Source organism: Haliotis rufescens, unplaced genomic scaffold (assembly GCF_023055435.1).
Source record: "Haliotis rufescens isolate VD_foot unplaced genomic scaffold, xgHalRufe1.0.p SCAF_56, whole genome shotgun sequence".
In the NCBI taxonomy this organism is placed as follows: Eukaryota; Metazoa; Mollusca; class Gastropoda; order Lepetellida; family Haliotidae; genus Haliotis; species Haliotis rufescens.
In genome coordinates, this window is record NW_025964290.1 from 2,838,976 (window position 1) to 2,851,468 (window position 12,493).

Consider the following 12,493-nt stretch of genomic DNA (forward strand, 5'->3'; position numbering starts at 1 on the left):
GTCAGCGAGCCTGATATATGTATTAATCGTTGTGGCATCTGAATTCAGAAATCCATGACACACCCTCAACTGTATTTTGGTTTCTTTTACCTACATCGTTCTCTTACGGGAAAAGTTCAAACGAAACAGTAAATTGGGGCATGAATTCAAAAGTTCATACTCACATTGCCTGGTAAACCGACAGACCGGGAATCATATTTGGATTCGAACCTTCGAGCAGCGGATCCGGACACGACTAATGTACTTACATGTACATAAGTTACTCCTGTTGAAACTGCATGTAGACAAATATGTAGATGCACAGGTCACTAGCAATCATGTGGATGGAATCAGAGTGCATATCACGTGTTCAAAACGCAAGATACTCTAAGTTGTATTTTCCATTATGAAAATCCTTGTTCAGTTTCAGCACGAAAACACAGGCCATGTCGGGTTTTGATGTTTATTTTCTAACTGCTGTAAAAAAGTCATATTTTGCCACAAAAATGCATATTTGTGAGCCCAATTTCTTTATTCAGAGGTCACGTTTATGCATAGTCGTTCAGTGCAATGATAAATGGGTTTAATGCTACTCGAACCATGTTTTTTTGTTGTTGTGGAAACACGGGTTTTAATAGTCAAGTTGCGAGCGCATATTCCAATCTCAAGAAATGACGTCATGATAGAACAACGTTTCATCGTGAAATAAACAACACTTCGTTCTTTAATGTTCTTTGCGATTTATCGCGTAGATATCTTATAAAGGTAATTAAGTGTAACTTGCTTAAAGGTGCACCTGCTACCCATTTTACCTGTGAAACACGATCGTGTTAACGCCCCCTCGCGGGCTGAACGCATGCTGAGCCCATGGACGTCACTTCCGGTACGTTCATCACTCCATCCCGATATAGGTAAAAGAGGAACTGCTATAAATAGCCACACCAACTCCAGACTCAGCCCGAGGAACGGGAACCGTCCACAGCACCCTTGGCAGATAAAGAATCGATTGAACAAACTATTAGGCTTCTGTAATCGGCTTGGCGATTGTTGGTCGATCGGAGGCTGTCGAACTGATAAAATACCCTAAGTGATTGGCTTTGTGTGACGGCGCTGTGCCGTCACTGACGATGCAGAGAGTTACTGCGGCGCGGGGATGATCCTTCAAGACGGTCTGGTAAAAAGGTTCAATTTGCGAATTCTGTATGTCTGGCGTGGGAACAGTTTTAGTGGATGTTGTAGTACCGTGTGCACATCCCTGCTAAGTACAGGCGACAAAAGTATACGGCGCGAGCCCCAAAGCTTATGACCCCCCAGGGGCCATTGTTCGCAGTCTTTTACCGCGTGAGAGAGACATGGCGATTTACATCTCGCCTCAACCCTCCCCGACTTCGATACCGGAATATTGACTGAATCAATTAAAGTGTGGAGAACGGTATGTAGGTCCTGTTGCCACAACCAGCTCCGGCCAAGATACTAACAGCTGGAGTCAAGATACTCACACCTGGAGTCAAGATACTCACCTGGAGTCAAGATACTCACCTGGAGTTAAGATACTCACACCGGGAGTCAAGATACTCACCTGGAGTCAAGATACTCACCTGGAATCAAAATACTAACCTGGAGTCAAGATACTCACACCGGGAGTCAAGATACTCACACCTGGAGTTAAGATACTCACACCTGGAGTCAAGATACTCACCTAGAGTCAAGATACTCACCTGGAGTCAAGATACTCACCTGTAGTTAAATACTCACCTGGAGTCAAGATACTCACCTGGAGTTAAACACTCACCTTGAGCCAAGATACTCACCTGGAGTCAAGATACTCACCTGGAGTCAAGATACTCACCTTGAGTCAAGATACTGACTTCGAGTTGAACACACACCTGGAGTCAAAACATTCACCTGGAGTCAAAATACTCACCTAGAGTTAAATACTCACCTGGAGTTAAACACACACTCACCTGGAGTCAAGATACTCACACCTGGAGTCAAGATACTCACCTAGAGTTAAATACTCACCTGGAGTTTAATTCTCACCTGGAGTTAAACACACACTCACCTGGAGTTAAATACTCACCTGGAGTCAAGATACTTACCTGGAGTCAAGATACTCACCTAGAGTTAAACTACTCACACCTGGAGTCAAGATACTCACCTAGAGTTTAATACTCACCTGGAGTTAAATTCTCACCTGGAGTTAAACACACACTCACCTGGAGTTAAATACTCACCTGGAGTCAAACACTCACTTGGAGTTAAACACTCACTAGGTCTGACCTGATATGGTTAATTAGACATAACTCCCATCATCTTAACAACAACAAGTATTAATGGCTTACCACAATGCGAGACATATTGAATCGCTAACGTACATTTGCATTGCCGGAATTCGCATGAAAATACATTTACTCGACACGGGAGTTATATTAACGACAGCATGGCGTCAATGTTTCTTGACACTGGTTGCCGACACGCTGAAAGCATAACTCATTTCATCCATGAAGTCAAGACGAAATGAACTTCGTTGATTTATAACAAGTGATAAAAATAAGAGTCATACAAGGGGTAATAAATTGTATCAACTGCTGCCGCAAATTGTTATAAACTGTGGTAAAACTACAGACGTGAATTAACATAATAATCTGCAATAAAAAAGGATTTCCGGTGATTGTATAACTAAGCCAACAACGCTTACTACTTTGGGGAAATCCACGAGCACGGTATGGTGCTGAAACCTATAGAAACAAAATCAGAGCGAATCTGGGATTCGAACCCATGACCACAGGTTTCTGGTATGCCCGAGGGAAGCAACGCTGCACAGCACCCACCCACACACCCACCCGTGTCCCCGTCTCGTAATAGGATGTCCAAGACGCGTTTATATAAACACGAATACCATTATGCTTTCCTTTCTTTATAAATTTTTTGAGAGATGTATGTAAAATAAAAAAAAATATTTTATTGCAATGAAAAATAGCAGTTTTAATAAATTCGACAGAAAATGGAAGTATTGGTTGGTTGGTTGGTATATTGTTTTACGCCGCACTCAGCAATATTCCAGCTATATGACGGCGGTCATTCCAGTGATTGACATCGTGAGCATCGATCCACACAATTGGGATACGATGACATGCTTCAACCAAGTCAGCGAGCTGACCACCCGACACCGTTAGTCGCCTCTTACGACAAGCATAGTCGCCTTTTACGGCAATCGTGGGTTTATGTCTACTGGATGCAAATAAAAATATTTTAAAAAATCCCCCCAAAACAACAAACATGAATAGGTCAGTGAAGGAATCAATGATGACGCCAGGTGTTCGTGAGGCATTTTACATGATCCAGATGTCAACCCCATGATTGTTGACACACCCAGTAAAGTCAAGGACCCGTGAAGATTCCGGGGTAGAATAGGTCTTCAGCAACCCATGCTTGCCGTAAAAGGCGACTATGCTTGTCGTAAAAGGCGACTAACGGGATCGGGTGGTCAGACTCGCTGACTTGGTTGATACATGTCATCATATCCCAATTGCGTGGATCGATGTTCATGAACCCGTGAAGATTCCGGGGTAGAATAGGTCTTCAGCAACCCATGCTTGCCGTAAAAGGCGACTATGCTTATCGTAAAATGCGACTAACGGGATCGGGTGGTCAGACTCGCTGACTTGGTTGATACATGTCATCAATCCCAATTGCGTGGATCGATGCTCATGATATCAATCACTGGATTGTTTGGTCTAGACTCGATTATTTACAGACCGCCGTCATATAGCTTGAATATTGCTGAGTGCGGCGTTAAACAAAAAAATCAACCAACCCAGTAAAGTCAAGGCAGGATAAACCATTGATGAGAGAGAAGTGGATCCCGTTAATACACAAAATAAAAAGCAATAAAAACATTTCCACAATCATAAGAAATCTCTACCAAAAGCAGAGTCCATTGTACGATTCCGACTGGGCAAGTGTTTATGTATCACGATAAAATAGTTATGATACAGGGGTTCTCGAAAAGGTGAGCGTATCCTGGCCCACTGGTGGCACCCGTCACAAACGCATGCAAAGGCAAGTCAAGTGTTCACCGAAAAAATCACGAGAACATATGGTACAAGTCAAAACAGTTAATTTCATCAGACTTCGTTGCTGTGACTGATGCGTCAAATTGGAATGCCCTCCACATTTTTCAACGCTTTTCTGAGGCCTTGAATCAGTGTTCGAAATACCTGCCTGCCCGACCGTCCGAGACGGGTTGATTTCAACTCGGGCTGCCAGATTTTCAAATCCCCCTGCCCGACGGTCGGGTTATATTTCATATGTAAAAAGATTCTACATATTTTCCGATGATAAGCATTATTAACATGATGTATTCTAGGATATCAAATACAAATCCGACCTAAAAAGTGTTTGCTATTTCTTTTCTTGCATTACTTCATGTTCAATGTATTCGATTTAAAGTTTTAATTAAATTATCCTGAGAAACATATGATTATAGTGGGCAGGCAGGTTTTGGTCAGGGCTGGCAAGTATTTCAGCTAGCCAGTCCTGTGGTCTGGCTGAAAATTTTGGGAGTTTCATACCCTGCTTGAATGTTGTAGCCTTGATCAAACAACCCGCAAAACAAGGAGAACACCATCACACGCCTGGACAATAGTTTTCAGAGCGACTATATAGTCTTGCGTGCTGCGGTGAGTAATTAACTCACACCTAATCACACCCTCAATTAATCACTATATTTAATTACATAAAAACGCTATCGCCCCATAACCAACCTACTATGATTGGTCCAAATTAGTCCCATGCATTGACAGAAATCAATCCCACAATACCACTTCCGGGGCGCTGTCCCTAGTGGTATCGACCATGGCGCCAAACAAGTCTCATCCCATTCAATCACAAATGAAACCACAGTCCTCGATGAAACGTACGGAATATTACCCATAGTCAAATAAAAAGGACGAATTAAACACACTCCTTGGAAGCTTTATAACGTCAGATTAATACAACCAGTTAGCAAATCAATGACCATAGATGAAAACTTGTCCGCCACTCGTTCTCGGAGGACCTGCTGACTCGACTGGTTATAATGTTTGCCTCTGACAGGGTCAGTGCCTGTGGAATTTCTCCACCAAGAGGCGTTAGATTATCTGTTTAAAGAATCTGGACACATAATTCATCGCCAAGCTTCTTCAGAAATCACGTTAGGAAAGATTGTGTAGGAATTGAATGCAACAATGATACTTAAAGAGGGGCTGGGATCCGGGAACTGGCAGTCCTGGTGACCCGTGTCTGATGTGATTACACTGGTATATACATACAGAGAGACAACGTGAACGTATTGGTACCGTTGGCCTGAGTCGACGGATTGAAGTCAAGTTAGGGGCGGTCGGGTAGCCTAGTGGTTAAAGCGTTCGCTCGTCACGCCGAAGACCCGGTTTCGATTCCCGACATGGGTACAATGTGTGAAGCCCATTTCTGGTTTCCCCCGCAGTGATATTGCTGGAATATTGCTAAAAGCGGCGTAAAATCATACTCACTCACTCAGTCACTCACGCCCTGAAGCCAATTTGCTTCTGAAGCAAGATGTACACTACAGAAGCGAAGCTTCAATATGCCCAGGTGGGACCAGTGTGATCACGGGATGTCTACAAGGGCGGGGCACCACAGTGACTATGCTTTGGAAGAGCGGGAATATATTTGTTCAAGGGAAGAACACTTACAAGATTGTTCAATGACGGTGCACCATGATATTTGTTCAAGGGACGAACACAATAAGATTGTTCAATGGAGGGGCACCGCGATATTTGTTCAAGGGACGAACACAATAAGATTGTTCAATGGAGGGGCACCGCGATATTTGATCAAGGGACGAACACAATAAGATTGTTCAATGGTGGGGCACCGCGATATTTGTTCAAGGGAAGAACATCAGTGTGATTCTTCAATGATGGGGCACAGTGTTCGAAATAAGCGCCTGTCCGTAGGCCCGTGGCTGGTAGATCTCGTGTCGGGCCAATAGATTGAATTGTGTATGGGTCCTTATGACCTACAGTAAATTTACGTGTTGATGTATTTGTCACAATAAGCAGCAGTTTCATAAATGAGGTCCTGAAAGGTTTATTCAGTCTCTCCTGGAGGCAGCCTGGCATTTATAAAATCCAAACACTGGTGAAGCACCATGATATTTGCGTACGGGAAGAACATCACTGTGATTGTTCAATAGTAGGGCACCATGATATTGGGGGAGAAGAGGGGGTGGTTCTTTAAGGGACTCACTGCATCACCCACTTGTCTCATTGATTACACATATTTGAAACAGCTTTTCTTCAATTGTACAATAAAGAAAACACAGTGTTTGTAAATCGATCTGAATATCGTAAATATGGATTAGAACACCCTCCAGGGAAGATACATAACATAACGTCATCTGTAGAAATACTTCCCGAATAATGACGTTATAAAAACTACAGGTCTAACTCACTACAGCGACAAAGATCATAATTCCTCTTTCATAATTACCTGAATCATTTCTCGACAACTGCATCCTTCATTGCAGACATCGCGTGCCATTTGTTCTCTTGTCGGGTCTCCGGTCGGCTTCACGGTCACAAAGCGCGTGTGACGCCACTCTTACGCTTACAGGACGACGTTATCTCGCCTTTGTCGGGGCTCCGATCAGCTTCACATTCACAATGCGCGTGTGACGCCACTCTTAGACTTACTGGACTACGTTATCTCGCCTTTGATCTCAACAAACTGCTCTGGTACAGGTGACATATCTGGATGTAGAGATTAACAATTGATATCAGGCTATAAATAACGCGACAGTTCCGCGGCTTGTAAACAAAGTAACACACGGCTAGTCATTTGTTATGGAATATTAATATCTACTCCTGTATTTGGGAGACTATAGACATCTTCTTTATTTTCACAAGATCGAGATATCATCAGGGCCAATATTTACAATAATTAATTTGGGAATCCATTAAGTTTTATAAAATGTATTGAACGGGACTTCTATTAGATCACTCGTGCCTGCCCCCTAAAAGACAAAAAGTGTAAATATATAAGCGACAAAAACATTTTAAGAATCATAAGTAATCTCTGTTAACACAGGTATCACCCATCACAAACACCTTCAAAGGCGGCCCCTGAAGATCCGGGTAGAATAGATCATCAGCAACCCATGCTTGCCGTAAAAGGCGACTATGACTGTCGTAAGAGGCGACTATGATTGTCGTAAGAGGTGACTAACGGGATCGGGAGGTCAGGCTCGCTGACTTAGTTGATGCATGTCAGCGATCCCAATTGCGTGGATCGAGGCTCATGATATCAATCACTGGATTGTCTTGTCCAGCCTCGATTATTTACAGACCGCCGTCATATAGCTGGAATATTGGAGTGCGGCGTTAAACAACAAACAAACAAACCAACATTCAAAGGCAAGTCAGTTGTTCACCTTTGAATGCGTATAATTGTGCCCTACCATTAAACAATGTTACAGGTGTTCTTCCCTTGAAAAAAATACTAAAACACACACACACACACACACACACACACACACACACACACACACACACACACACACACACACAACAACAACAAAAACACATCATATGGTCTTAATCAAGATTTGGGGTACGCTATGCAGAGTTACGTGACTTTATAGCTTGATTTTTCTCTCTTCCCTCCCCCCATCCCCCCAACACTTTGGACTTTCCTCCCATATCAAGGTAACACGCCGCGATAAAATGAAATACTGAGTTCTGAACAAAGCGGTATTTGATTGTTCATTTGGTTGTTAAAGTAACATAAGTAATAATGGTTTACATATACCCCCCTCCCTCAACACAAACACGCACACACACACACGCACGCACACGCACACACACACACACACACACACACACACACACACACACACACACACACACACACGCACGCACGCACGCACGCACGCACGCACGCGCGCACACACACACACCGAAGTTACAAATGCCTCAAGTGGAATCCCCCATTTTTCGAATCCGGGATCCGCCTTTGACATCTATAATTAAAAATAATACTCATCAAAGGTTTAATTATGTCTCATATTTGTCATTCAAGTTACCTCCCTTGAAATCCAAGGAAACAACACACAGATCAAAACGGAAACCACACACACACACACACACACACACACACACACACACGTCAAATTCACATTCGAAAAGAAGCACTGGGAGAGTAGTTTAAATATTTAAAGCTACACAGGTAGCCCTCTTGAATCTGGGGGCGGTGGGGTAGCAAGAATGTGTCTCACACATAGTACCGATGTTGGGAATAGAACTCGGGTCTTCGGCGCGACCAGCGAACACATTTACCACCTACCTACCCAACCGCCCATGCATTCCGCTCAGGAAGCCGAGATGACTAAACACGTGGCGGGCCACATTACCTTGATTCAATCAATAATGTATACATATACTCGGCCTCGTGGAAGAATGATTATTTGTTAAGCGAGTGGTGTTTATTACGCAATTATTTTCCTGAGATAATCTTTTTTTTATATAGATTCTATGGCTTTTCATATTTATTAACGAATCGATATATTTTAAACAAACTGGTGTAAGTCGCACTTTAGAAAGTTATTTATCACCATATCCTTTTCAAAAGTCTTGTGTATTAATAAATACAACAACAACGACAAAGAAACATGTCCAACACATGTTCAATGGAAATGACGGTTGAACCGTCCATGGCGAACCTGCCTGTCGTGACCCGTGACCTGTAACCTTTGACCCAACACGACGAGCCATCATGGCGGATGTGGACTCAGAGCTGGAAAGTCTGGTAAGATAGATGAGTGCTTTTAGCAGATATACATACTGGTTCCCGTCGAGACTTGATGTATGAAGTCATGACATATTCCTTTATTGACTTGGTAAATAGCAGGTTCGGATCTTCAACGATAACTGTGTTACAGTGATTTGTTTACACCTCGGAGGATCCGTTTAAGACTTGAGTGGAATACTAACACGACTCACGGAATCTGTCGGTGAGAGAGCCTTTTGTATTTAGAGCCGGACTGAGATTTCAGAATGTGGAACGTATCATACTAAATATTGCTAATATGATGGACCAAAAATCGTATGAGTTGAACGATTTTAATAACTGACAGGTCAATAAACTCTAGCCAGTGTGACACTTGGCTATAAACTCGCGGTGTACGTTGGTAGCCTATACAACAATACCGTTTCAGGCATGACTTGTCAAAATAACAAAACAAAACAAACTCCCACTGACTGCTCGGTGTCTATGACTGTCAAAGTAACAGCTGGCTGGTGATATTATATTTGTCACTTCACTCACATATATTAATCACAACAGTGTTCATTTAGGCACATTATTAAAAGCCCATTTATATCCTGAATATCTTCTTGCTCCAAACTGTCACATGTTTACGCAGGTGTTGTATATATTAATTGGAAAGTAATAAATCACTGATTTGCAGTCTTGCTGAAAAGAATATTCTGTTTGTATTAAAGGCCGCTTGATTACAGTGCTATCATTGACGTTAATTCAAAGAAGTATGCATAGAAAATTGTTTGAAAAAACACATGTACAGATCCCATTTCAAAATAAGGGGCAGTCGGGTAGCCTAGTGGTTAAAGCATTTGCTTATCATGCCGAAGACCCGGGTTCGATTCCTGACATGGGTACAATGTGTGAAGCCATTTTCTGGTTTCCCCGCTGTGATACTGCTGTAATATTGCTGAAAGCGGCGTAAACTCAAACTCACTCACTCACACTCACTCACTCACTCACTCACTCACTCACTCACTCACTCACTCACTCACTCAACAAGCCAGGTTTCTAACTGTTGCTGTGTTCTTAAAAAATATTAATGGTCAAGGCAGACTGTCATGCAGACCCTGAAACAGATATATCCAATACAGCCCTGCAGACCCTGAAACAGATATATCCAATACAGCCCTGCAGACCCTGAAACAGATATATCCAATACAGCCCTGCAGACCCTGAAACAGATATATCCAATACAGCCCATGCAAGCCTATAATACTTGGCAAGTCTAGATTACTGCAGTAAATGGAGAGAGTCTCTGTGCTCTTTTTATTATATATCATAGCAATAATTTAACAACCGTTTTTTTTCTGTAAAATATTTTCATTTCAGAGACTAGATGTTAGTCTATGGTAGAGGAATAACAGGCGCTCCATTATTCAAGAAATATTAGAACGTCTAAGGAAAGTTATCAGATTTGTTCCTATGAACATGATGAATGAGTTATATTCTTTGTTCATTTCTACACTTATTTTTTATGAAGTGCTACATGACTTAGTTGGATTTTCTGGTAAAGTTTGAAAATAATTCTTTTTAACTTATTTTTACCATGTTTATGAACTTGATCATGTCAAAAGTTCAAACCTGCAAATGTAAGAAAGTAGGGAAGTTATAAAATTATCGATATATTTTAGAGTTGGTACTGTATCGAGACAGATTTAGGAATGTCAATACTAAAATAACAATTTTCTGCCTCTGCCAATCTATGATATCTCTACAAGAAGGAGAAAAGACAAGTCATGTAAACATGTCTGATTAGTTTCATACCACAGTTTTTCATATTTCCATAAGTTGACATTGTCAGTGGGCCTAAAATGTCCCTTGTCATATATTGCCCTCAGACCTGTGAAGATCTGGGTTGAGAATAGGTCTTCAGCAACCCAAGCTTGTCGTAAAAGGCGACTATGCTTGGCGGAAATGGTAATTAATGGGATCGGGTGGTCAGACTCGTTCACTTGATGCATGTCATCGTATCACAATTGCGCAGATCGATGCTCATGATGTAAATCACTGGATTGTCTGCTCCAAACTCGATTATTTACAGACCACCGTCATATACTGTAAATCTTCAAATAATGCGAGCATGAATTAAATGTGAAAAACGTGAGTGGTCTTTGCTCGCATTGATTAAACATCACATTTATATCTCAAAATGACTCCATAGTCATTGAGGCTGGTTTGTTAGTTGCATTCTTTTTCAGAGCTCCAGAAAACTTTTTGAGCAATTGAGTTTTTACTCTCGGGTTTCTATTTTAATTGGGTTATTACATTTTTCATTGTTATATTATTATATTATTACATTTTTTCACGCATCTATTCATCACTCTATTGGCATGATTGGGTTCTCCTAAAATTAGTGAACATTTTAAGATTTAAAAAAATGAAATAATGTTTTAGATGTATATAACTGTTCTAAATATGTTTGCTTGACTCAGAAAGTAAATTAGCTTGTAATTGTGTTTCAGAAATTAACTCCTTTGTCCGCATGCAGAAAAAGTTTCATTGGATATTTTCAGAGCCGTTTTTATACATTTGAGTTTTTCATTTAATGCAGGTGTTTCTGTATGCAAGTTAATTGAAAGTAATTGGGGGTTTGAATAATTTTGGGGTATTTTACGCAAATACGCTGCTTATCTGTAGCTCTGTTATTGGTACGTTAGACGTACGTGAGGTAGCAGAAATAAAGAATTGGTAATTAGATATTGTGAGAACCACGGCAATGGAGATAAAGAGAGTGTACGAGGGGTGTTCATTAAAGATTTCCCCTGAAACCACTTAGGGTTATCATATTTGGTTGAAATTTCACATGTGTAATGATACATGTATCTATGAGTTATGTCTGAATTTGCAGCACCGAACTATTAATCTTACCACTTTTACAGGTGTTATGATCGAGTAGGGTGTGACAATGGAGCCAGTAGAATACCGAGCAGGGATTAGGTTTTTATATTTGAAAGGTCGCACACCAAAAGAAACTTTCGATGAAATGAAAGCAACTTATGGGGAAGATGCCCCATCATATGACGTTGTTAAACACTGGCATCGCCAGTTCAAGTGTGGTCGGACATCTGTGGAAACAGCTGCCATTCCTGGTCGCCCCCATTCAGCCATTGATGAGGACACTATCCGTCAAGTGGAGACCGCCATTTTGGCAGACCGACGTATAACTGTTCACCAGTTAGCACAAGATGTCAAGATCAGTGTAGGGTCTGTGGAAAAAATCATCCATGACAATTTGAACATGCATAATGTGTCTGCACAATAGATTCCCAGGTTGCTCACACCTTTCCAAAAGCAGGAACAAGTCAATTGCCCAAAGGATCGTTTGGACATGTGCCAAAAAAAACAGGCAAATTTTTGACAGACTTATCACACAGGATGAAACATGGGTCCATCACTATGATCCTGAGACTAAAGTTCAGTCGATGCTATGGAAGCATGTGGAGTCACCACCCCCAAAGCTGGCATGTGTCCAACCCTCTGCAGGCAAGGTCATGCTCACTGTGTTTTGGGACCAGCACGGAGTAGTGATGATGGATTTCTTGGCAAATGGTACCACAATTACAGGAGCTTATTACGCTTCACTGCTGCGGAAATTGTGGGACGCTATCAACCTTTAGAGGCGTGGCATGCTGACCAAGGGTGTCCGTCTCCTGCAAGACAATGCTCCAGTACA

The 12,493-nt window shown here is 41.7% G+C and overlaps 1 protein-coding gene across 1 annotated transcript in view; it reads left to right on the forward strand.

Moving 5' to 3' along the window:
• Nucleotides 1-8,761: 8,761 nt before the first annotated feature.
• LOC124141688 (protein rogdi-like) overlaps nt 8,762-12,493 on the forward strand; it is a 50,211-nt gene continuing 46,479 nt past the window's right edge. The window contains exon 1 of the mRNA XM_046509735.2: nt 8,762-8,805. Coding sequence (XP_046365691.2) covers nt 8,773-8,805 — 33 coding nt within the window. The 5' untranslated portion in view covers nt 8,762-8,772. The remainder of the gene's footprint in view (nt 8,806-12,493) is intronic.